At 41.0% G+C, this 26266-nt stretch overlaps 1 protein-coding gene across 7 annotated transcripts in view; it reads right to left on the reverse strand.

The window, feature by feature from the left end:
- Positions 1-15938: 15938 nt before the first annotated feature.
- Positions 15939-26266, reverse strand: part of qtc (quick-to-court) — a 398802-nt gene continuing 388474 nt past the window's right edge. For 5 of the 7 annotated variants that reach the window (XM_070089489.1, XM_070089490.1, XM_070089492.1 and 2 more), the window contains 2 exons: positions 20435-20575; positions 15939-16789 (listed from right to left, as the gene is read on the reverse strand). In XM_070089489.1, coding sequence (XP_069945590.1) covers positions 16565-16789; positions 20435-20575 — 366 coding nt within the window. In that variant the 3' untranslated portion in view covers positions 15939-16564. The remainder of the gene's footprint in view (positions 16790-20434; positions 20576-26266) is intronic. The other 2 variants (XM_070089493.1, XM_070089491.1) reach the window with 1 other exon arrangement.

A 26266-nucleotide genomic window follows, 5' to 3' on the forward strand; every position in this document is an offset into this window, starting at 1 on the left:
CAGAAGTCAGTAATTTGGCCAATTTTATATAAAAAAAGAAGTGAATACCGACTTAAAAATAAAGGATTATAATAAAAAAAAAAGTGCTAAACCACAAGGGTTATACAGCAGAGCAGGGTAGGGAAGAATGTAAGAGAAATGGGTGGCAAGAGGGGGAGGGATAATTATTAGGGTATAGATTGCAGCAGAGCAGTGAATAGGGCAGAGGTAGAGGGTAGCTAGAGATTAAGGTAGAAATGACGGAGGAGAGTCCTAGAGGCATCATCAGAGTTTGTGTAGTAAATCAGTTGCTGTCAAAGTCAATGAGAGAGTCTGGATTAACCCGTAAATGGTCCAAACGTATATGTACGTTCACTACCCCAGTGCCCCGAATATTTTGAAAAATAATTTTTTTTTTTGGACAAAAAGAGCACATTTTTCTAAGTGTTTATCAAGATACGAGGCCCAGAAGTTGGCACTGGATGCTCACTTGACATCAACAGCGAGTCCTGCTGCTTGCAGATGTGTTGCCGATATACCTTTTTTTTCTATTTTTCATATTTTATATAATTTTTATGTAATTTTTATAGTAGTTCTTGTCATTTCATAACCAATCTTTGTTCTGACACTTGTATTAGATACTGAAATTGTACTCAAATTGTTACAAACACACTGACAGGTGGACATTTGCACCTGCCTTGGTCATTTACTATTGTCTTGGAATAAATACGAAGTATTTATAGGTCCCAGCAATGTTTTGGATATTTGGAAGTGAAGAAGAAAATGAAAAAAAGGAGGAGGAGGAAGAGGAATAATAATACGTAATAATAATAAGTTCCCTTGAAGCACGAAAAACAAAGTCCACCCCTGACAGTGGCATGATACGATGAGATAACATTTGATAAGAGCTGACGTTTGATGAGCATTCGCGAGGGTGCAGTGATAAGGCTTGATAAGAAAAGATTAGGGCCTTGCTTTGTTTTTGCTGGTACACAAACGTGTGTGTATTTGTCTGTCAAGCTCCCTGTCGTTGTTTCTCTCCGTCTAGCTCTCTGTCTCAGAGAGAGCCACAAGACTGCATCATCACATTTACTCACTTCTTCAAGCAGAGTATAGCACTGTCTGGATTTTTTGGGTTATCCTAGGTAATTTACACTATGTATACTTGTATTTATGTGTACCTGTGAGAGAGAGAAAGATAGACAGATAGACAAAGATAGAGACTGACAGAGAGAGAGACAGATAGATACAGACAAACGGGGATAGAGCCAGGCCGCCAGCCAGCATTGTTTCTCTTTACTTAGGGAATAGGTTATAAGACATTCTGAAAGGGTGTTGCATAAATATTGCACACATGGGTTATTATCGAGGTTTTTTTTATATTTTCTCAACCACTTGTGGCCACATCCACCTCAAAGCCACTAAACCCAGGGTCAAAATCACTTTCCTCTTAAAATGGTTGTTACTACTACATGACATCAGTGAATCCCAGGTGTTTGCTGCGCTGTTTGCTCTAGCTGGCATTCATTTGAACTGGTGCTTCCACAAGGTACTAAGTAGTCCCAGATCTTTTTAATACCTCGCACACAGTTTTAGGACCCATTCTATGCTGACAAGGCATCTCAGGCCAATCATGCCAAATTTGAAGGCAGGAAAAATAAAACGTATATACAGTATACGTTTGGGGCACTAGCGGCAAAAGCGATATACATTTGGACCATTTATGGGTTAGAGGAAGGTCCATCAGCAAGAAGGGAAGGTAAAGAAAGGGCAATGGAGTGGAGACAACATTGGGGGTAAATTCTGCGTGCTCATTGATAGTGAACAGTGCAACAGAATGTGGCAAACAGATACTGGGACTTGACAGTTCTCACAGAGAGGAACAGGGCACCTCTCCATGAGATACCATGAGTAAGACGAGTGTGGCTGATGTGAAGATGGGAGTAGTAGTAGTCTCCCATCCTCAACATTCATGACAAGAAGACGGCCAGAAACCTACACTCGGTTTAATAGAATGAAGTTTGTTATGGAGCAGATCAGATCAACGCTGTTGCCAACAGGTGCGGAGGTGAGTAGCTATTTCAGCAAAATAGTCTGTGAATGGAACACCTCTATATGAAACTGGGAGGTCATTACTGTTGACAGTGCAGCAGTGTCTGCCTGTTCATTGCCCTGTATGTCAACATGACCAGGGACCCAGCAAAAAACAATACAGTAGGGCCCCGCTTTATGGAGTTTCACTTACGGCGTTCTGCTAATACAGTCATTTCAAATTATGACCAAAACTCTCTATACCGCTCCCCCCATCTGACTTTCTAATATGGTCACCGAGCCCCACCCGGTTTGTTTACATTCTCTGTGAGATCCATAAGCACTAAGTCTCTCCATTATGTCTGGAAACTCCAAAATTTCAAGTGTTTTTAAAAGTTATTTCATATTTTATATATACTCTGACAATTATACTTATGTATACCTGTACCTAAATAAACTCACACAATGTGCTAGCGTGCAGGTACATATTAAAATCATTGTCTCATGTCTTGAGACACCATATTAATAATTATGATGATAATAATAATAATAATCATCACCGAGTCTCATTAAATGTCGTACATTACGTTAATATACATATTTTCGTTAATCCATCTGATATTTTTTCAAAATTATATAATAAACATGATACATAACATATAAAGATGATAAATACACTCCACAGTAAAATAAATAAAAAAAATACAAGATGTGGGAGCCAGACACCTTGTATGAGTGACGCCATATTAGCATTAATAATAATCACCGAATCTCATTAAATGTCATATAGTATTACGTTAATATACATTTTTTTTTTTTTTTTTTTTTTTTTTTTTGAAAAAGTCGGCCGTCTCCCACCGAGGCAGGGTGACCCAAAAAAGAAAGAAAATCCCCAAAAAGAAAATACTTTCATCATCATTCAACACTTTCACCACACTCGCACATTATCACTGTTTTTGCAGAGGTGCTCAGAATACAACAGTCTAGAAGCATAAACATATAAAGATACACAACATATCCCTCCAAACTGCCAATATCCCAAACCCCTCCTTTAAAGTGCAGGCATTGTACTTCCCATTTCCAGGACTCAAGTCCGACTATATGAAAATAACCGGTTTCCCTGAATCCCTTCACTAAATATTACCCTGCTCACACTCCAACAGATCGTCAGGTCCCAAGTACCATTCGTCTCCATTCACTCCTATCTAACACGCTCACGCACGCTTTTTTTTTTTAAAAATTATATAATAAACATGACTCACGAAATCGTAATGACACGATTGCAAACAAACCATACCCCGGCCGGGATTGATACATAACATATAAAGATGATAAATACACCTCACAGTAGAATAAAGAAACAAATACGAGATGTGGTAGCCAGACTTGTACGAGTGACAGCAAGAATAACATTTTCTCTAGTTCAATATGGCTTAGTGCTTCTTTTTGATAATAATAATAATAATCTAGTTCAATATCAGAGAAAATGTGTTACTGGGGGTAACTGTAGAAAATTATTCCTTTCGTATGTAAGTTTATTCAGGTACACACAAATAGTTACATAGATTATCATACATAACATGTATGTAAAGTACCTAGGATAACCCAAAAAAGTCAGACAGTGACTTATTTCCATTGCCTTCACTCAGAGCATCATTTCTTCTAAAAATGGCATTACATGAGAAAGAGTGTGTTCTTTATTTATTCTACCGTATCAATGTACAGACAACTTGTACACAATGTAACTTGTACACAATGTAACTTGTACACAATGTAACTTGTACACAAACCAGACGTGTACACTTTGTTTACAAAACTTACGTTCGCCTGGCTTTACATAACTCTGTGCTGTATAGCCCTTGTGGCTTAGCGCTTCTTTTTGATTAATAATAATAATAATAACTCTGTGCCTGTCCTCCCTCATGTACTCATTCTCTCTCTCTCTCACTTACTCATTTTATCTCGTTTACTCAAGACTACAAATATTTTAAGGCAAGTAACGAGTGAACTGTATATGCATTTTATCGCTCTGGGATGCTTAAATGTTATAGAATGTGTGGATGAGTTGGCCTGGTATGGTAGCCCGGCTGGCTACCATATCACACTTGATTTCTTACAATAAATACTTGTCTCACTATAGATTAAGACTACAAATATTTTAAGATAAGTAATGAGTGTACTATACGTGTATTTTACTTTATTGTTTTTTTAATGCCTAGTTCTATTGCTAACTTAATGTATGTTAGTATAAATTTTTTATCTAATATTTATATGCATTTATAAGTGGAAAAAAGGGGTGTTCCACTTTACGGCAGTAGCCTGGAACCTAACCTGCCGTATAAGTGGGGCCCTGCTGTATCTGCGTTTTCTAGAGATATGGCAAAACCAAAGTCAGATACGAAGAACTAGTGGGTGAGGTGTATCAAATTTTCGTATAGCCTGTAAAGCACTAAGGGAGTCTGAAACGACTACAAATGGTGACACAGGCATAGATTCTATACAGGTAAGTGCTACAAGAATGGCATTCAATTCAGCCGTAAAAATACTAGCCGAGGATAATAAATGTCCTCGCATGACACTGTGCGGAAACAATGCTGCGAAGCCAACGCCGTCAGAAGACTTAGAACCATTAGTGTACACTGTGATGGCATGAGAACAAGAGCAGAAGTGGTTGAGAAAAAGAGCGGGAAGCCACCGTAGGTAGTTGGGCTTTTGCACATGGGAGTGGGAAAGAACAGACACAAACAGCTAGAACTTTCCAAGGGGGCAGGGAAAAGTGAGACACTACATGTACATAGAAAGGTGGTAACTGAAGAGGAAACAAGAGCGAATGGAGGTGGAGAGAAAAGGGGTGGAGTAAGCAGGGGCGACGAACAAATAAAGAATGTCTACTAACATCGGTGACCATCCTACATACGGAAGGATTGTGGAGGTTAGGAGTTCGAACAAAACAGCGAAGGCAATGAGCATCACGGCGATCGGACAAGGATGGAATATTCGCTTCTGCATAGAGGCTCTCAACAGGGGATGAATGAAAGGTACCAAGGCACAGATGGAGACCTTGGTGATGAATGGGATCTAACTTAAGAGTTGCTGAAGAGGCCGCAGAATAGATTTGGTCATCATAATCCAGCTCGGACAAGACTAGGGTGGAGGAGTGTGAGGATCTGCTCCCCATGAACAATGTGCAAAAACTTTGAGATTTAGCCAACCATGGCAAGTTGTCTTTAAAGAAGAAATGTGTGGTCTCCACGTCAGCTGGCGATCAAAGAGCAGGCCCAGAAACTTGACTATTAAATGCCGGAATATGTGAACTGTGTAAGTACAAGAGAGTATATCTGGAATAAGAGGACGTCTTGTGAAGGTAATGAACTGGGTTTTTGTACTAGAAAATTTGAAGTTGTGAGAAGTGGTCCAATGGAAGACTCTGTCTATTACAACCTGAAGGGAGGCTGCTACTAGTTGACAGTGCCTGAGTAAGCTATAGCGAAGTCATTAACAAAGTGATGACCAAATATGCGAAGGAAGAGCGCAAGGTAGGTAGTACTGCTGATGACACCCTTATGGAACTCTCAGCTTGTACAAAGTCCGAGAAAAGCAAGGCGCCAATATGGTCCCGAAAATGTCTATTGGACAAGAAAGCAGCAATGAAGTTTGGTAGATTACCGCAGAGGCCTAAAGAGTGGGCTTGGGCTAGGATGTTAAACCTCCATGTGGCATCATATGTCTTCTCTAGATCAAAAAAGACCGCTAGGACGGAGTGGTTGTTAGCAAAGGCATTTTGAATATATGTATCTAAGTGAAGCAAGAGGTCTACAGTAGAGCGGCCTTTGCAAAAACCATATTGGTGAGGGAAAAGGCTATTCTGTGTCTCTAAGAACCACATCATATGTCTATTCACAAATCATTCCATCACCTTGCAGACCACACTGGTCATGGCAATGGGATGATAGTGAGAGGTGTCAAGTCCTGAGGCACTCTGTTTGCAAACGGTAGTACAATAGCAGATTTCCAGTGTTGAGGGAGAACCCCCTTGCTTCCAAATTAGATTGAAAAGACGTAAAAGAATGGGAAGAGCCATAGAATGGAGATGTTGAAGCATACCGACGTGGATATCATCAGGTCCCAGTGCCGATGGCTGGCAAATGAAAAACGTGGACTCCAGTTCTAGAAGAGTAAAAGGTACGTTATATGGCTCCAATCCACCAGAAGAGAAATCTAAGGGCAACTGCTCTCTGAGGAACAGAGGTGAAGCCCTCGGGAGATATGGATAAGATAGTTCCCGATTGCTGTGGCAACTTCTAAGGGCTCCGTGACATCAACTCCAGCAACTCGCAAAACGGGAGCAGGGTCCGGAGTGTACCTGCCACAATTTCCACACCTTTTTCCAAATCACGCACATAGGGGAAGAAGAGTTAATGGTAGACATGTAGTCTCGCCAACAAGTGCATTTAGCATCGTGGATAATGCGGTGAGCAACTGTCCTTGCTCGCTTGAAATCCAACAGACACTCCGCAGTATGATTATATTAATAATGGCCCTGTGCAGAACATTTTAAACGCACTGAATGGGAGCATATAAGAGACCAACAAGGCATGCATGCCTGAGAATGCCTACCTTAAGTTTGGGGGGAAAGAATGTGTCACTGCAGTTAGGACTAAGGTTGAAAAGTGGTGTGCCAGTTCATCAACAGAGGACGAAAGGGGGTCCTCAACAGGTGGTAAGATGGGAGTACAAGTCCCAATCTGCTCGAGCAAATTGCCAACGAAGGCTATGAAACGGTCGGGCATACATAGAAGAAGAAAGAAGAATGGGAGAGTGATAACTATCGTGTAAATCTGGAAGAACAGACCACGCAAAATCAAGTGCAATGGGCAAAGAACACACAGAAAGATCAATGCAGGAGAGACTGAGAGCAAGAGTCAGAATGGGTAGGAGCACCCATGTTTAAAACATGAGGGCGAGAAGAGTCTCCAACTGATCACCATGAGTCGCAGTGGGACCCTCCCTACAGGTGATGGGCGGCGGTAGAGATGAAATAAAAAACGTGATATCAGAGATACAGAATGCACGGGAGGGACAAAGATAGAGTAAACTGTAAACCATCGGTGTAAATGAACATGAGCTGCAGTATAATGCATCAGGGAGCGAACAAAAACTTGTTGATACAGTATATCAACGCATACAAGAAGTACGCTTTCATTAAGTGATTTGTCAGGTAAAGGATCGGAAGAATGTAACAAGTCCTGCAGTGTAACAGGAGAGGAAGGAGGTAAAACTATGGAAGATGGGAAGAGGGAACTACACTCAGGGGGGGGGGGGGGACCTCTACCTTCATGTGAGGGGTGGAAAGGGGAGGGGGGTGAGAAAGTCTCCAAGGTAGAAGACAGATTCTGTACAGGTGATGGGTGCAAAGAAAGTGTAGGTCTGCAAGGCCTATTAGACCGAGAAGCGAGCAAGATGAAGTAGAAGTAGAAAGTGGTGTGGAAGCAGGAGTGTCAGAGGATAAAACTGCAAAAACATTAGAAACTGGGGTGACCCTGGAAGGCATGGAAGCAGAGGGATTGGGAGACAGGAGGACTGTCGAGGTTGGAGGTCTGTGGGCTACCTGAGCATGCAGGACACGACAAAATTCCTTGAAGGCGGAGCTAAGAGACTGCCATAGTGTAAGTAAGGCCCTTGCGCTCTTTAAGGTGACTGATCTCTCATTCATTACGATAGACCTGGCAACGGCAGGGAAAAGGAAGGACGAGGTACCTTGCAATTGAGACGAGGGGCGAGACTACAAGATGTACTGGAATGATCTGGTGCACCACAGATCGGGCATTTTGCCGCAGATCTGCAATGTTTAGTGGGGTGCCCAAAATGCCAGCAATTTCAACACTGTAAAGTAAAAGGACAAGTGCAAATAATGTGACATTTTATTGTGGAAACGTTTCGCTCTCCAGGAGCGAAACGTTGCCACAATAAAATGTCACATTAGTTGCACTTGTGTCCTTTTACTTTACTTATTGTCGGTAATTCTACCAACATTATTGCAATTTCAACACTGTTTGGGAATGGGAACTACTTGACGGACCTCTAAACAATGGCCCACAATGTAGACAGAGGACTGCAGTTCCTGGCAGTCGAAGGGTAAACAAGCAATGTTACTAGGAAAGTGCCTCCACTCATGAGCAGGCAGGATGTATCTACCTTAAGAACAGGGAGGTTTTGAAGGACTAATTGTTCTAAAATATCATTGCGTCAAGACAAAAAAAGTCACTCTGTACAATGGTACGCAGTAAGACCACGGTACCACTGCAAGAATTAAGAGTAGCATGTTTACGAATGGTGACTGGTACGTTATCAATGGATGTGATGCGGGAGAGAGCATGAGCTTGCTCTGAATTCTGCACAGTTACGACATGCGTACAGCTTCGAAGAGTGTGGAAAGATATATTTTGGCCAACGTGCCTTAACCCTTTCAGGGTCCAAGGCCCAAATCTGGAGTCACGCACCAGTGTCCAAGAATTTAAAAAAAAAAAAAATTGTTATTTTTTCTTATGAAATCGTAGAGAATCTTTTTGTGAAGGTAATAAAACAAAAAGTACGAAATTTGGTGGAAAATTGACGAAATTATGCTCTCGCGAATTTTGATGTGTCAGCGATATTTACGAATCGGAGATTTTGCCGAATTTGACTCCCATTTTAGGCCAATTACATTATTCCAATCAACCAAATTCTTAGCTATTTCACTAGTATTACTTCTATTCTATCGATTGAGCACAAGAAATCACCAAGTCAACTGTTTCAACTACAAAATAAAGTGATCGGAAATTGTTAATTTGGCCAATTTAACACAAAGTTCAAAATATTCCAATTTCAAAATAGGGTCCAGAATGAACAATGTAGGCATTCCTGGCACTAAACTAACATTTCCTCTGTTCATTAGTTATGTTTTGAGGCTTTACAAATAAATTCCATTTTGATTTTTTATTCACATAATGAATTTTTATTCACACCAAAAAATAGAAGATTTACTGTTATGCAATACTGTAATAATTGTATAAATATCATCACCATATTTGTGAATGTATATTAGACCCACCAGCTGGTGTGTATTAGACGTGTGAGGTCGTTTGTTTACTCTTGAATATCGGCAAAAATTTAACATTTCCGCTACTTTGAGCTCAGTTTCAAGCCATTTCCAATGCTAAAACCAATCAAGATCATCTCTATTTCTGTAATATGTCTTCCATTCTATCAAATGAGACCAAGAAATCGCAAATACAACTATAAAAAACATACGAAAAAACACTGCAAAGTTGCTGTTTTAATCGAAAAATCATGATTTCATTTTTTTTCTCTCATTATACACAGTGTGCTGCAGGATCTGTTTTATGTGGTGCACACATACCACATAGATGTATTCTCTCATATCTAGGCCCAAATGTACCACTCACAGTTTATCAGAGTGAGCTGAGCTCATGGCGTAGATCTACGGTTTGGACCCTGAACGTAAAGCCGTAGATCTACGGGACGGACCCTGAAAGGGTTAAAAGAGTTTTACCAATTCCATGATCAGACAGATAATCCATTTGAGACGTTGGTTGTAAAGAAAAGAATTTTGTCCATTGCACACTCGTTAGCCCGGTACGCAAAGGTAGCGAGTGTTGTGTAGGTCGTTTTTGAGCGATCATCGATGAACCGTCATCAGAAGGTTGTCGTGGACATTTAGGAGTAGTACTGCGGGTGGTCTGACTCGAGGGAGGCGGGCGATCCGAAAAGTGTCGCACCGTATTTGGGAAAGCTGGATGCATTGTGAAAGGTGTGCTAGAAGTAGTGGCATGGACAAATGGGTGACACCGTAGCACCTGAAGCAGGTGACGAAGTGTCACCGGCAGAAGGTACAGGGGTACGAGAAGAGTCGAGAGAATGGACTGATAATGAAGCTGGGCGAGAACAGGGTGTGGGATCAGAAAGAAGTCTGGGAGGAGGAAGGGTTTCATTAGGTGAAAACTCCATTATAAAGGTGCTTCTTCCATATCTCCTTTCTTGTTATTTTTAGAAAAAAGGAAAAAAAAAAAGAGGGACAGCGGAGGGACAGTCGCTACGAGGCATAGAAAGGCTGGTAGTTCACCCCCTCATCTGAGGGGGCCTCAAGCCCACGGGCAGTGAAGATGCAACATGGAACCTGTGCCATACCCTACCCTTCACACCAGTAAACCAATGCTCTAGGATAGCAGCCTCACATCTACCGAGCTACCCCAGCAGACAAAAGAAAGGGTAGTCGGAAACCCGCCACAAAGCATACCCCCTTCGGCCGCCACCTCCCAGAACTGACAGGCAGCTTCCGGAGATACAACCCAGGGCAACATGGGTTTAGAACAGGTCGCTCCTGTCTGTCTCAACTACTGGATCACTACGACAAGGTCCTAAATGCACTAGAAGACAAAAAGAATGCAGATGTAATATATACAGACTTTGCAAAAGCCTTCGACAAGTGTGACCATGGCGTAATAGCGCACAAAATGCGCGCTAAAGGAATAACAGGAAAAGTCGGTCGATGGATCTATAATTTCCTCACTAACAGAACACAGAGAGTAGTCGTCAACAGAGTAAAGTCCGAGGCAGCTACGGTGAAAAGCTCTGTTCCACAAGGCACAGTACTAGCTCCCATCTTGTTCCTCATCCTCATATCCGACATAGACAAGGATGTCAGCCACAGCACCGTGTCTTCCTTTGCAGATGACACCCGAATCTGCATGACAGTGTCTTCCATTGCAGACACTGCAAGGCTCCAGGCGGACATCAACCAAATCTTTCAGTGGGCTGCAGAAAACAATATGAAGTTCAACGATGAGAAATTTCAATTACTCAGATATGGTAAACATGAGGAAATTAAATCTTCATCAGAGTACAAAACAAATTCTGGCCACAAAATAGAGCGAAACACCAACGTCAAAGACCTGGGAGTGATTATGTCGGAGGATCTCACCTTCAAGGACCATAACATTGTATCAATCGCATCTGCTAGAAAAATGACAGGATGGATAATGAGAACCTTCAAAACTAGGGAGGCCAAGCCCATGATGACACTCTTCAGGTCACTTGTTCTATCTAGGCTGGAATATTGCTGCACTCTAACAGCACCTTTCAAGGCAGGTGAAATTGCCGACCTAGAAAATGTACAGAGAACTTTCACGGCGCGCATAACGGAGATAAAACACCTCAATTACTGGGAGCGCTTGAGGTTTCTAAACCTGTATTCCCTGGAACGCAGGAGGGAGAGATACATGATTATATACACCTGGAAAATCCTAGAGGGACTAGTACCGAACTTGCACACGAAAATCACTCACTACGAAAGCAAAAGACTTGGCAGACGATGCACCATCCCCCCAATGAAAAGCAGGGGTGTCACTAGCACGTTAAGAGACCATACAATAAGTGTCAGGGGCCCGAGACTGTTCAACTGCCTCCCAGCACACATAAGGGGGATTACCAACAGACCCCTGGCAGTCTTCAAGCTGGCACTGGACAAGCACCTAAAGTCAGTTCCTGATCAGCCGGGCTGTGGCTCGTACGTTGGTTTGCGTGCAGCCAGCAGCAACAGCCTGGTTGATCAGGCGCTGATCCACCAGGAGGCCTGGTCACAGACCGGGCCGCGGGGGCATTGACCCCCGAAACTCTCTCCAGGTAAACTCCAGGTAAACACCCATTACCCGAAGGGCACCCCGCCCTCTTCCTGGAAATCTGGGAAGGAAGCAGGGCACCCTCCGATAATTTAGATTCCACAGCAAACCGCACCACCCCTGAGGGACCTCACAGAGTGGGATGAACCCCGGCACACCAGCCCCTACCTAGAAACTGTAATGCCAGAGGGGAGGACCCCAGTGGCTACAAACAGGATGGGAAACAAGAGGAGGGTGGGGAGGAAAGGGGAAAAAAGGGGGGTATGGAGAGGGTGGGGTAGGGAAAGAGAAATAATTAGGTTCAGTCTGAGGAAGGAGACCAAAAGGCCTAATTCCTCAGACCAAGGGCCTCTTCACCATACCAGGGAGCCCCTTTCCCTTGAAGAAAACTTAAAAACAGAGTCCAAAATTAACAATGTAGACATTCCTGGCAATAAAACATTTCCTCTCTTCATTAGTCACGTCTCCCGGCCTCTCCTATACAGTGGACCCCCGCTTAACGATCACCTCCCAATACGACCAATTATGTAAGTGCGTTTGTACGTGTATGTTTGGGGGTCTGAAATGGACTCGTCTACTTCACAATATTCCTTATGGGAACAAATCCGGTCAGTACTGGCACCTGAACATACTTCTGGAATGAAAAAATATCGGTAACCAGGGATCCACTATTACCATTTCCCATCATTTTGAATTCTTAATAACACAAAAATAGAAGATTTAGTCTTTCTCAAATAAAATATAACTAGGAATGATTGGTCATAGTTTATGGCATCCCAATAATTGAATCAGACCTATTAAAGACCTATAAAACAGACTGTCCTCAGGAATAGTGGCAAAAAAACAAACATTTCCCGACTATGAGCTCAGTTTCAAGCTCCTCTCGTTACTGAAACCAATTAAAATCATCTCTATTTCAATAGTAAGTCTTCCTTTATATCAAATGATACCCAGAAACAGCCAATAATGCTATAAAAAACACCTGAGAAAACATCTCAAACTGGCCATTGAAAGGGTTAAAGTGGACACTGGGAACATATTAATTTTGGAGGTCTGGACAATGAAAGGATAATGGGTAAGGAACCTGAACGTACAGCAGACCTTCACATTTGAGAACATATTAGATTTTTGGGATTTGAAATATTGAGTGTGAGCATGGTAACAAATGAATTCGGAGAAATCTGTTAACTGGACCCAAGTCCTGGAGGTTGGAAGTACATTGCCTGTACTCTGAAGGATAGATGGTGATGTTCCTATTTGGAGAGGAATTTGAATTGTAACTGCACTACTGAATTACAGTAGTGATGAATGTATTCCTTTCAGTCACCCTACACTGGTGGAAAACTGTAGTTTCCTGAAATATTTCACAAAACGTGGAGCTCTAACCCTTGGCAGGCGAGTCTTAAAACTCACAGGCCAGTGTGCTAACAACTGGACCAGTGGTTAACACACTGTTAGTAGGAAAGAGTCCAAGGTGAATGTTAAAGTGTATAGACAGTGGGTAGGACAAGAGTAAGCAGCTGGGTTAGATGGGAACAAGACCAAGCCTCTGGAAAAAAGGTGTTAGCCCTTGTGGCTAAACGCTTCTTTTTTATTATAATAATAATGGAAAAAGGCATGGAACATGCTTGGGAGTAGCTGGTGCATTTAATATATGCATGAAAGAAAAAGTAGAGAAACAAGTTTTCCAATTATACTGGGTAAAGTGTATGGTATAATAACCATGAAAACAGTTGGGCGAACAAAAAATAAAAACAGGAGTGGAAGAAATGTTTTGTTCTAAAGCATTTAAATAAGCAATACTTAGAAAAGGGTAGAGATGTTCGTTGCATTTATAAATTAAGGAAAGGCAAATCTCAGGATGGATAAATTGAATGTTGCATTTATAAAAAGAGGGGAGGAAGGGGAGCCAGTTGGAATGGAGTCTAGAAGGAGTAAATACATTTACACACTCAAGTGGACATATTGGCAGACGAGCGTATGAAAGACAAGGTGAGGAAAAAAAAAAAACCTAGTGTGTTGAGGTATCTGCAGAAAGAAGAGTTTATTAGGACACAAAAAGACTATCAAAGTATAGTGGTATCAACACACTTGTATATAAGGCATGATCTCTGCAGGTTGCAGTATAGAGGATGCTTGATACGGGAGAGATCATGTTTGAGATTAATGAATAGTGTGAATATTATGTAGAGAATAAGAAGCTTAAAAATACTGCATAGTGGAATGAAAAGTATAATTCAGTTTGGAGGGGTTATTGACATGGGGCATTTGGAAAGCATGAAGCAGAATCAGTTGATAGAGTTCATAAACACACACAGGATGGAAGGTGTAAAGCATGTCCCATGAAGGGCTGGAGAGAAAGAGATTTTGACTGGTAGAGGCTTATGCATCCAGCAGGTGTATACACTTGTGTGTACTCACCTAATTGTGGCTGCAGGGGGTTGAGTCACAGCTCCTGGCCCCACCTCTTCACTGGTCACCACTAGCCTCACTGCAAACCTTTGCACTTTCTCTACTTTCCTGACATGCTTGGCCAGATGTGGGTTCCAAACTAGAGCTGTATACTCCAATATGGGCCTGACACACATGGTGTAAAGGGCCAAGAATGACTCCTTACTGAGATGCTGGAATGCTAATCCTAGGTTCACTAGTTGCCCATATGATGCAGCAGTTATTTGGTTGATGTGCACCTCAGAAGATGTGCTCGGTATTATACACACTCCAATATCCTTTATCTTCAGTGAGGTTTGTAGCCTTTGGCCTCCTAGACTGTACTCTCTCTGTGGTCTTCTTTGCCCTTCCCTAATCCTCATGACTTTGCACTTGGTGGGTTTGAACTCCAGAAGCCAGTTGCTGGACCAGGCCTGCAGTCTGTCCAGATTCTTCTAGTCCTGCCTTGTCCTCCTCTGACTGAATTCTCCTCATTAACTTCACGTCACCTGCAAACAGGGACACTTCGGAGTCTATTTCTTCCATCATGTCATTCACATTTACCAGAAACAGCACCGGTCCTAGGACTGACCCCTGTGGAGCCCCGCTCGACACAGGCACCCACTTCAACACCTCGTCATGTACCATGACTCGCTGATGTCTTCCCGTCAGGTATTCTCTGATTCACTGCAGTGGCTTCCCCATTGTACCTGCCTGGTCCTCAGCTTTTGTGTGGAACTTTCAAAAGCCTTCTTACAGTCCAAGAAAATGCAATCTACTCACCCCTCTCATCTTATTGCTGTCACCCTGTCATGGAACTCTAGGTTTGTGACACAGGATTTCCTGTGTATGTGTGTGTGTGTGTGTGTGTGTGTGTGTGTGTGTGTGTACATGCACACATTTGTGGTGTGTTGTGTCATGTACTCACCTAGTTGTGGTTGCAGGGGTCAAGTCATAGCTCCTGGCCCTGCCTCTTCACTGGTCACTATTGGGTACTCTTCCTGCTCCAGGAGCTTTATCATACCTCTTTTTAAAGCTATGTATGGATCCTGCCTCCACTACATCAATTCCCAGACTATTACATTTCCTGACAACTCTGACAGATGTTAGTTACCATTTTGTCCTGTGTGTGTGTGTATATGCACTTTTTCTTTGCTGTGTGTGTGTGTGTGGGGGGGGGGGGGATGCAGGTTGACTGAAGTGAACAGAAACTAATACAGTAGATTTTATTCGAAGTGCTTTCAGAGTATGAGCAAAATTACATTAACAAAGGGCTCCAGGAAAATCAGTGAACCAAACTTGTCTTGGAGGTGGAAATTAGAGTGCTTGCACTCTGAAAGATGAGTGCAGGTACTGCAGTTCAGAGGACCACTGGACTCTGAACTACACACAGTTATGAGAAGATAGTTATTGGAAGTGTGATGGACATTGTCTCCTTCAGTCACCAGACCTTAGTGGGAAACAGCAAGTGTGGTAATAAAAAACCATGTAATTATACACACAGCATATGCATGTGCATTTACACACATATATATATACTACACAATGCATATCCATGTACATGAGCATACACTATATGCAATATGTGATTTTATGAGGAGAACCACATGCTACACATGCAGTATGATAAACTTTACACATTCATATGCATGAGAATTATTATTATAATCAAATAAAGCGCTAAACCGACAAGGGTCATGCAGCGCTGTGGGATATGCATGAGAAAAATATACAAAACTTTCAACACGGTAATTAAGTTATATAACATGTCACTAATTAGTCCACTAATTTCCAAACAGGAATTTTTTATGAAAAATTGCATGTTTAACCAATTTTTATTTATATACAAATTTTATGACCATTACTTTATAGCTTTAGAATGATGCCATTATCAAACTGCTGCAAACAGAGGCACCGCAAACAGAGTTTACTATGAAATACATTACGAGACATTTAGAATTACACAATTCCTCAGGCAGCTAAACAACCCACATGGTCTTAGAATTTTTTTTAAATACAACTATCAGCATTTCTGGTTGTTGAGATGGCCTTTGAAGCCTCAGCAACTCGTGTACAGGGCAAAGAGAAACCAACATTTACACATGTTACCCTTGTACTATAAAATTCTTTTGGATACTATTCACAAGAGTAGCAGTACCTATACCACTAAGGCCCCACATCACAAAAAACATTCTACATTCAGTGCATACAAGCAAGAGCTCTCTATAGTATCTGACAACCTGTAGCCTCAGCAACACATTCATGTATCACAGGCTAGAAAAATTCAGATGTGTGAAATTGCATATTATTCATACCAAGGAAAAGTATAATCAACTAGATAATCACAGCAATTACTTGCCTAATTTAAAACCCTTTATAACATTAAGACACTATGATAAGTAATTTTACATAATATAAAAACATTAATAAGAATAGTTTTTGTCTTCTCACTTAACTACTTTATCTATGTTATATCTTTCACTGTCGGTATATCCTAGTATACTCTCAATGGCACGCAAGTGGCCCCTTGAGTTATCTTTATCAGTGAGGAAATAATATATGGCTGACTTAAGAAACTGAAGAGTGACTTCCGGGTCCAGTTCCCCATTCTTGGTGATGCTGCTGCCGTTGTTGTTGTTATTTCGGCATGCAACTTCACGGTGGTAAAGGGCCTGGAAAAGAATCGTAGGGCTTCAGTAAACACAAAATACACCCTTTCACTTCACAATAGATCTTAAAACAAACTACCTCCTATGATAATGGATCTTTGCTGAATGTTTACAAAGTTTATTATTATTATTATTATAATCAAGGGGGAAGCGCTAAACCCGGAGGATTATACAGCGCCTGGGGGGGGGATGTGGAAGGCATTCAGGCTTAATTCGGGGAACTGGAGCACAGATCCAATTCCCTAAATCAAGAGCCCCTCACCAACATCAAGGAACCTTCCTTGAGGGGTTACAAAGTTTAAAAAAGACCAATAACTTAAATTTAAACCCAAAACCTAGAACACAAAATGAATGAAATTCTTCAGAATTTCCAAATTATTTTTCTCCTTATTTTCAACTACAGAACATTTGTATAAAAATTATGATTACTGTCAACTTCAAAAAGTTGAATAAAAAAGAAAAAAAAAAGTGCTATCCTGCCTTGCATTCAATTAATTTGCTACACAGTAAGGTTCCTTTTGTGTATGGCATTTCAAGTAGTTACTCAAGATGACAGATTCCATTGCCTTATACTGAACCCAATTCTGTGTTATGGGTGTTTTGTGAAACCATCAGAACAGGGTAGTCACATAATGTGCTGTATAATATTTTTATACAAAACAATGTTCTTCTTAAGAAATCTGTGAACACGTGACTACCGTCAGAAATACAATTACACAGAGGGGAATATGTTTCAAGAACCTGCCGTGGATACCAAAACTGCGGATAGTAGCAAACCACATATATAAGTTTTATACATACTTATTATAAAGTTTAACTGATAAATCATGCACAGTAAGTGGAGACTTATCACTTTTTCACTCGTGGGAAGCACTTCACAGCTTCTCTTAGGCTTTGAGGAAGTGCCAGCTTCTCTACTTTTGTGCCTTGGGGTCATTATGTAAAATGGCTGTATAGCCCTTGTGGTTTAGCACTTCTTTTTGATTATAATAATAATAATAATGCAAAATTAAAAGGTATTTTTGGGCCATAGTAAACCGTGGATACTGAATCAGTGGATATGGGGATTCTACTTTGTTTCCATAGTTGCAGTACATTCTTAAAAAAATGATACAGTAGAGTACTAAAAACAAAAGAGCAAATATATCAAAATGTACAGGTCTATAGAACTGTAAGTGGAAAATCAAGGTGCCATAGGAATGCGCACCAAAGAACATTAAAATTACAGAAAACTGAGAATACCAAGAAGAAAAATGTAGGAAGGTTATAACCCTAGCAATACACAATTATCAAATTAAAGGACTTCAGAAATGCAGAACAAAGTCCACTGGGTCAAGTGACTCAAACAATTAAAGTTCATTGTTTATACAATCACTGCAAAAAACTTTCATCTTTATCCACAACAATCATAAACAGTCACCAGCTCCAACCCCTTAGTCTCACTAAATTAAGACTTCACTGTACACAGTATTGTAATTAAATTTTTATATACGTGTGTAAACCTGCGTGCACACGTGTGTGCACTTGCCTATGTGGTTGAGGGGTTGAGTCAACTCCTGGCTCCATGTACTCACCTATTTGTGGGTGCAGGGCTCGAGTCATAGCTCCTGGCCCTGCCATTTCACTGATCGCTACTAAGTCTTCTCTCTCGCTGCTCTATGAGCTTTATCAAACAGTCTTAAAACTATGTATGGTTCCTGCCTCCACTACGCCATTCTCCAGACTATTCCACTTTCTGACAACTCTATGACTGAAGAAATGCTTCTTAAATCCTCTTGACTCATCCGAGTCTTCAACTTCCAATTGTGACCCCTTGTTTCCGTGTCCCATCTCTGGAACATCCTGTCTGTCCATCTCGTCAATTCCTTGTAGTATTTCATATGTCGTTATCACGTCTCCCCTAACCCTCCTGTCCTCCAGTGTCGTCAAGCCGATTTCCTTTAACCTTTCTTCGTAGGACATTTCCTTTAGCTCCGAATTAGTCTTGTTGGAAACCTTTGCACTTTCTAATTTCTTGACATGTTCGACCAGGTGTAGGTTCCAAACTGGTGCTGAATACTTGAATATGGGCCTGACATACACTATGTACAGTGTCTTTAACGATTCCTTACCAAGATGTCAGAATTCTATTCTAAGGTTTGTTTGCAAGGCGTTCATATGCTGCAGCAGTTATCTGGTTGATGTGAGCCTCAGTAGATGTGCTCGGTATTATACTCGCACCAAGATCCTTTTCTTTTGAGCGAGGTTTGCAGTCTTTGGCCACCTAGCCTATACTCTGTCTGCAGTCTTCTTTGCCCTTCCCCAATCTTCATGACTTTGCATTTGGGGGGGTTAAATTCCAGGAGCCTGTGTCTGGACCAGGGTTGCAGCCTGTCCAGGTCCTTTGGTAGTCCTGCCCAATCCTCATTCAATTTAATTCACCTCATTAACTTCACATCTGCAAACAGGGATACTCCTGAGTCTATCCATTCCATCATGTCATTCACATAAACCAAAAACAGCACTGGTCCTAGGACTGACCCTGTGGAACTCCACTCCTCACAGGTGCCCACTGGCACCTCATGTGTACATGTACACATGCAGATTTGTGTGTACATAAGTACACTGTACATAAGTACACCTATACATACTGCATGCTCATATACATGTATGTGCACATTGTGTGTATAAAACACACAAATCTGGGCATTTTTGTATGGTAACATTACCAAAGGCAATAAAATAAATATCAATGCCAAGGTCAACACAGGAAAATATTATCTATTTCCATTTACTAAGGATAATTTATAATTTCAAATGCTTGAACAATAGTAGACAGGATATCACAAACTACAAAGAAGCCAATATACAGTATACATTAAAAATAACTGAAAATCCCATCTGACAGCTACTATTTATAATGATTTGACTAAATAAAACAGCAATAAGCAAGCAAGCAAGCAAGCAAGCACACAAACCATGCACAGGATACTCACTGTCATTGATGTGGGTGTGGACACTGTACATGCAGAGCATGAACCTTCCATCAAAGAAAATTAGCCCAGCTATTTTTCATCCTATTACATAAGCATGTCTGGTAAAATTTTGCTCTAAATGCTGTGCATCCTCTGGGCCTTCAGATTATTGTATATTTCATATGTACATTAATTTTCAAAGAAATGAATAGGCTACATAAGTACATTCTCATCTAAGAACTACTACTCACTGCCCTATGGATTGTACAATTTTGCGATACTGTATAGAATATATTACAAAACTGGAGGGGGTTGGAAGTTGACTAAACAGGCATCTAAACAAAGTGTTCTATGACAGAAGACTTGTATTGTTTAATCAACTTATCTTTTTATCTCACTACAGAAATTAAAAATTCTCACTACACCAGCATGTGCCTTGCTACTACTTTCTTATTTTATTGCAGTTTAGTGAAGAAGAGCAGTGCAGGACATGTGATGTACAATGGCTTTCAGCATATGCAATATACAGTATATTGTAGATATAACTGGTGAAAATAGTTACACGTCTGATAAAAGAGTAAGTGTACTGGCTGCTTAATGCCAAAGCAAAACCAAAATAATAATAAAAAAAAAACGATGCTTGGATACAATGTATGTGCATGTTTGTGTACAGCTAGACAGGCAGAGTACGCACCTGTCTACGTCCCTGGAAGTACAAGCTGATGGCCTGTTTACCGTCCAGGAGTGCTGCGTTTGGTGCACCAAGAGAAGAGGTGTCTGTGAGTCCTCGGATCACAGGGGAGGACAGTGAGGAAGGCAAGAAGGGTACAGCTCCCTGAAATGAATAGCCGCTAGGTTCGACCATGCAAGACTGCAGGGCTCAACTTTGTGGTGCAGACCCGGACCCACGAGTTTTACCGAAGACAACATTTTACAAATGTCATTTTCTGTAAACTCGCTGCGTTGCTTTAAAGTTAATCCAACATACCGAAAATATAAGCATCAACTCACTACAGTACAGGTATTTTAATCTCAGGTCATCATAAGTCTCACATGAAGCTTATTCCTGGTTAATTAAGCAATCACACATTAACAATAACGACAATTCAACCAACCCAGTTTTCACTTAATACAAGTACATACATTATCACAAAGAAAAAGAAAAAAATCAAATATTTCTGAAGCTTGAAGGACACCATGACAACCTAACAATATTAAGACAATGTATGAAAATAAAGACAGACATAATAAGCAAAACCTTGACACTCGCTTACATGTGATGCCCACAAAAACCTCATTCAAGCACTGTACAGTAACCACTCTTTTTGTAACACTGAAAATATGCTCTTCCATAACTTTTTGTAGTGGATTACACATACTAAGCACAGCCTTTCCTCACTTAACGAATGGAGTTCCGTTCCTAAGATCACGTCAGTAAACGAATTAGTCGCTAAGTGAGGAGCATGCTATAATGGCAGTGGGTTTGTGTCAACCATCTTTGGTGTTTTAATGTCACCTTTGCACCATTTACAACATTTCTGGTATATTTTTAAATGTTCATTCATTAGAATATAGCCTCTCCTCATTTAATGACTGAGATAGGGACCTAAGACCCCATCGGTAAACGAATTCATCGCTAAACGAGGAGCATACTATAATGGTAGTGGATTTGTGTCAACCATCTTTGATATTGTTTTAATGTCACCATTATACCATTTATAACATTTCCGGTATATTTTTAAATGTTTATACAGCAGTCTACTATTTATTATTATCATCACACTGGCCGATTCCCACCAAGGCAGGGTGGCCTGAAAAAGAAAAACTTTCCCCATCATTCACTCCATCACAGTCTTGCCAGAAGGGTGCTTTACACTACAGTTTTTAAACTGCAACGTTAACACCCCTCCTTCAGAGTGCAGGCACTGTACTTCCCATCTCCAGGACTCAAGTCCGGCCTGCCGGTTTCCCTGAACCCCTTCATAAATGTTACTTTGCTCACACTCCAACAGCACATCAAGTATTAAAAACTATTTGTCTCTATTCACTCCTATCAAACACGCTCATGCATGCCTGCTGGAAGTCCAAGCCCCTCACACACAAAACATCCTTTACCCCCTCCCTCCAACCTTTCCTAGGCCGACCCCTACCCCGCCTTCCTTCCACTACAGACTGATACACTCTTGAAGTCACTCTGTTTCGCTCCATTCTCTCTACATGTCCGAACCACCTCAACAACCCTTCCTCAGCCCTCTGGACAACAGTTTTGGTAATCCCGCACCTCCCCCTAACTTCCAAACTACGAATTCTCCATTATATTCACACCACACATTGCCCTCAGACATGACATCTCCACTGCCTCCAGCCTTCCCCTCGCTGCAACATTCATCACCCATGCTTCACACCCATATAAGAGCGTTGGTAAAGCTATACTCTCACACATTCCCCTCTTTGCTTCCAAGGACAAAGTTCTTTGTCTCCACAGACTCCTAAGTGCACCACTCACCATTTTCCCCTCATCAATTCTATGATTCACCTCATCTTTCATAGACCCATCTGCTGACATTTCCACTTCCAAATATCTAAATACATTCACCTCCTCCATACTCTCTCCCTCTAATCTGATATCCAATCTTTCATCACCTAATCTTTTTATCCTCATAATCTTACTCTTTCCTGTATTCACTTTTAATTTTCTTCTTTTGCACACCCTACCAAATTCATCCACCAATCTCTGCAACTTCTCTTCAGAATCTCCCAAGAGCACAGTGTCATCAGCAAAGAGCAACTGTGACAACTCCCACTTTATGTATGATTCTTTATCTTTTAACTCCACACCTCTCGCCAAGACCCTCGCATTTACTTCTCTTACAACCCCATCTATAAATATATTAAACAACCACGGTGACATCACACATCCTTGTCTAAGGCCTACTTTTACTGGGAAATAATTTCCCTCTTTCCTACATACTCTAACTTGAGCCTCACTATCCTCGTGAAAACTCTTCACTGCTTTTAGTAACCTACCTCCTACACCATACACCTGCAACATCTGCCACATTGCCCCCCTATCCACCCTGTCATACGCCTTTTCCAAATCCATAAATGCCACAAAGACCTCTTTAGCCTTATCTAAATACTGTTCACTTATATGTTTCACTGTACTATATATTATAATAAACAGAATTGAGGAAATCAGCTCTAATATACATTATTTAGGTATAAATACTGGTCACAGAGCCCGTCGTAAGTCCAAGGAGTCGGTAAATTAGTACGTTGCTAAGTGAGGAAAGGCTGTACTGTATATTGTAATACACAGTATAGAGGAAATCAGCTCTAATATACATTATTTAGGTATAAATACTGGTCACAGAGCCCGTCGTAAGTCCAAGGCGTTGGTAAGTTAGTACGTTGCTAAGTGAGGAAAGGCTGTACTGTATATTGTAATATACAGTATAAAGGAAATCACCTCTAATATACATTATTTAGGTATAAATACTGGTCAGAATACCCATCGTAAGTCCGAGTTGTCGGTAAACAAGTACGTCGCCGAGAGAGGAGAGGCTGTAATTTAAATCTGAGTACTGTATATATTCTACACAATATTTGCAAATTTGATTATGCACTTCTAATAAACTACAACCCCTTCATTATGTAGACAAGTCAATGGATCAAAACATTTAAGGTTTCTTCCTCACGTTGAATAATTTTTCACGCCACACAATTATGATTTATTCTTTTTGCAATTTATTTTTCATTTTAGATGTTGAAGACTTGGAAACATTTGGATTTACTGCAATTAAAAAGGTAAGTAATAATGTCAGATCTCAGATACTAGGGAAGGATGAAAGGGAGGGAGGCAACATACACCTACCCTCACCCTCACTGTCCTCTACTTTAACTTTTGTATGATCAAATTCACGTTTCATAGTGTTCATAATACTTTAACATTAATATTCTGAGGGATACAGAAATTATGTTGGAAGAAGAAATTCAGGAAGGTGAGTAGTCTGCTTAACCATGAATTATAGTAAGCTCTTTCATAAAGCTCCTCTACAAAGTTTTTTTTTTCTTTTTTCTGTAAACAAGATGAAAATGAATCCGAAATTCAACAATCTTCTTAACTCATTATTTTTTTTTTAAACCTTTCACCTAATACTTTATAGTAAGATAAAAATACTATACAGTTCTTAGCATTGGTCTAAGTATCGCCTGAAATGCTGTGAATTACATGGGCTTGCGATTATTGTACATTTTGAATATACAGTGTTGGAAATAATGTGAATGTGAAAAAGTGCAGATGAGGAGAGTGAACCCTCAGCTCATCATACCTGCATGATGACTCACAAGGTGAGCAAATTACTAAGTACATATGTACATGGTAGGGTAATACTAGGAGAGCATGTATAAATCCCTGGCCTTGCAATTCCAGATATGCCAGGACATACAATAACAAATTACACCCTGATGAAAATTCTGATACACAGTAATATACCTGAGAATCATGTACAAAACAGTGATTAGTTTGGGTGATGACAATTATACTGATAAATGATGATGCGTATAACAATGAAGGTGAAGTTGTAGGTGACCGATGGGAAACTTTATTATGATTATTCTGAAGAATTGCCCAATAATGACAGCAGTGCCAGTCGAGGCAAAACTGACAGCGGTGCAGGTAGAGGCGAAACCAACAGCAGTGCAGGTCGAGGCAAAACCGACAGTGGTGCCGGTCGAGGCAAAACCGACAGCGGTGCTGGTCGAGGCAAAACCGACAGCGGTGCTGGTCGAGGCAAAACCGACAGCGGTGCCGGTCGAGGCAAAACCGACAGAGGTGCCGGTCGAGGCAAAACCGACAGCGGTGCTGGTCGAGGTGACAGCGGTGGGGTGGGGTGGCGGTACAACCGTGGCGGGGTGACGGTACAACCGTGGCGGGGTGACGGTACAACCGTGGCGGGGTGATGGTACAACCGTGGCGGGGTGACGGTACAACCGTGGCGGGGTGACGGTACAACCGTGGCGGGGTGACGGTACAACCGTGGCGGGGTGACGGTACAACCGTGGCGGGGTGACGGTACAACCGTGGCGGGGTGACGGTACAACCATGGCGGGGTGACGGTACAACTGTGGCGGGAGCTAGTACAACTGTGGTGGCAGACTGGCTGGCTGGCTAGCTGTTGTGAGGTTCTGGCTGGCTAAGGTAGGGTGCTAGCTGGCAGGCTGTGGTGAGGTGCTGGCTGGCTGGCAGGGGTAAGGTGCTGGTAGAGCACTGCCAGCTCCAGCTATGCAGGTCCACACATTTGATAAAATATCCACCGAGCCTCCATTTAAAGAAACTCAGAACTTAAAAATTAGCAAATTTTTATACAGATGATATAGAGGAACTACATTACCATTTTAAGTATCAATTAACCCTTTAATGGTGCTCAATGCTGAAATACTATACTGCAAATACAGTGGAACCTTGGCTTACGAAAGCCCCCACCATGTGAATTTTTCAGGATACGAACCATTGTTCGGTCTATTTTTTGCTTCTGGATACGAATGAAATTTCAGGATGCTAACTTCCCCCTCAAGGGAGGTTCCTTAAATAAAATTGTTATTTTTTTTACAAAGGTTACAATATGTGTTTACATATAATATGATTGGAGCAAATAAAGCCACTATCACGCCGAGGCATTTCAGGCAGACTTAATCCAATACTAATAGACTACTTACGTCTAGACAGGTGAAAAAATGTACTAGTAGTGGTTAACAATGTTTTGCCAATGGTGATGCCAATTACTCACAGCCTTTTTAAGTTTTTCACTGTTATTACTATTATATTGCATTATAATAATAATAATAATTATTTTTTTATTATTGGTAGTAGTAGTACGTACATGGTGAGGGGCTCTTGATCTAGGGAACTGGATTTGTGCTCTAGGTCCCTAAATTAATAATAATAAAAATAATAATCAAACTTTTTTTTTTAATTACATTACCTAATAGAATACTCCATTCTCTTGAATGCACAGTAACTCATCTAATGACCATATGACCCGTTTCTGCACTACAAATAATTGATTTTACTCAATCTGATTCGATTACATTATACATTTTTATGCTACAAATTTGTACAACTTTAATGCTTATCTGAAATACTCATTTGTAATTCATGTTGTAATTTGTTTACTGTAATTTTTACCACTGAATATATCATTGCTTAGTTAATCTCAAGTTAATTTTAAGCCTGCCCATAATGCTCTGCATACAAGAGGCTTTTGGCATGTACACCCAATCACTATTTCTTTGTACAACTATGTATCATGTCCAAATAAAAAATAAATAAATAATAGTAAGTACTAATAATGTAGGTAGTAGATTGGTAGACAGCAACCGCCCAGGGAGGTACTACCGTCCTGCCAAGCGAGTGTAAAACGGAAACCTGTAATTGTCTTACATGATGGTAGGATTGCTGGTGTCTTTTTTCTGTCTCATAAAGATGCAAGATTTCAGGTACGTCTTGCTACTTCTACTTACACTT

Source organism: Cherax quadricarinatus, chromosome 28 (genome assembly GCF_038502225.1).
Source record: "Cherax quadricarinatus isolate ZL_2023a chromosome 28, ASM3850222v1, whole genome shotgun sequence".
Classification (NCBI taxonomy): Eukaryota; Metazoa; Arthropoda; class Malacostraca; order Decapoda; family Parastacidae; genus Cherax; species Cherax quadricarinatus.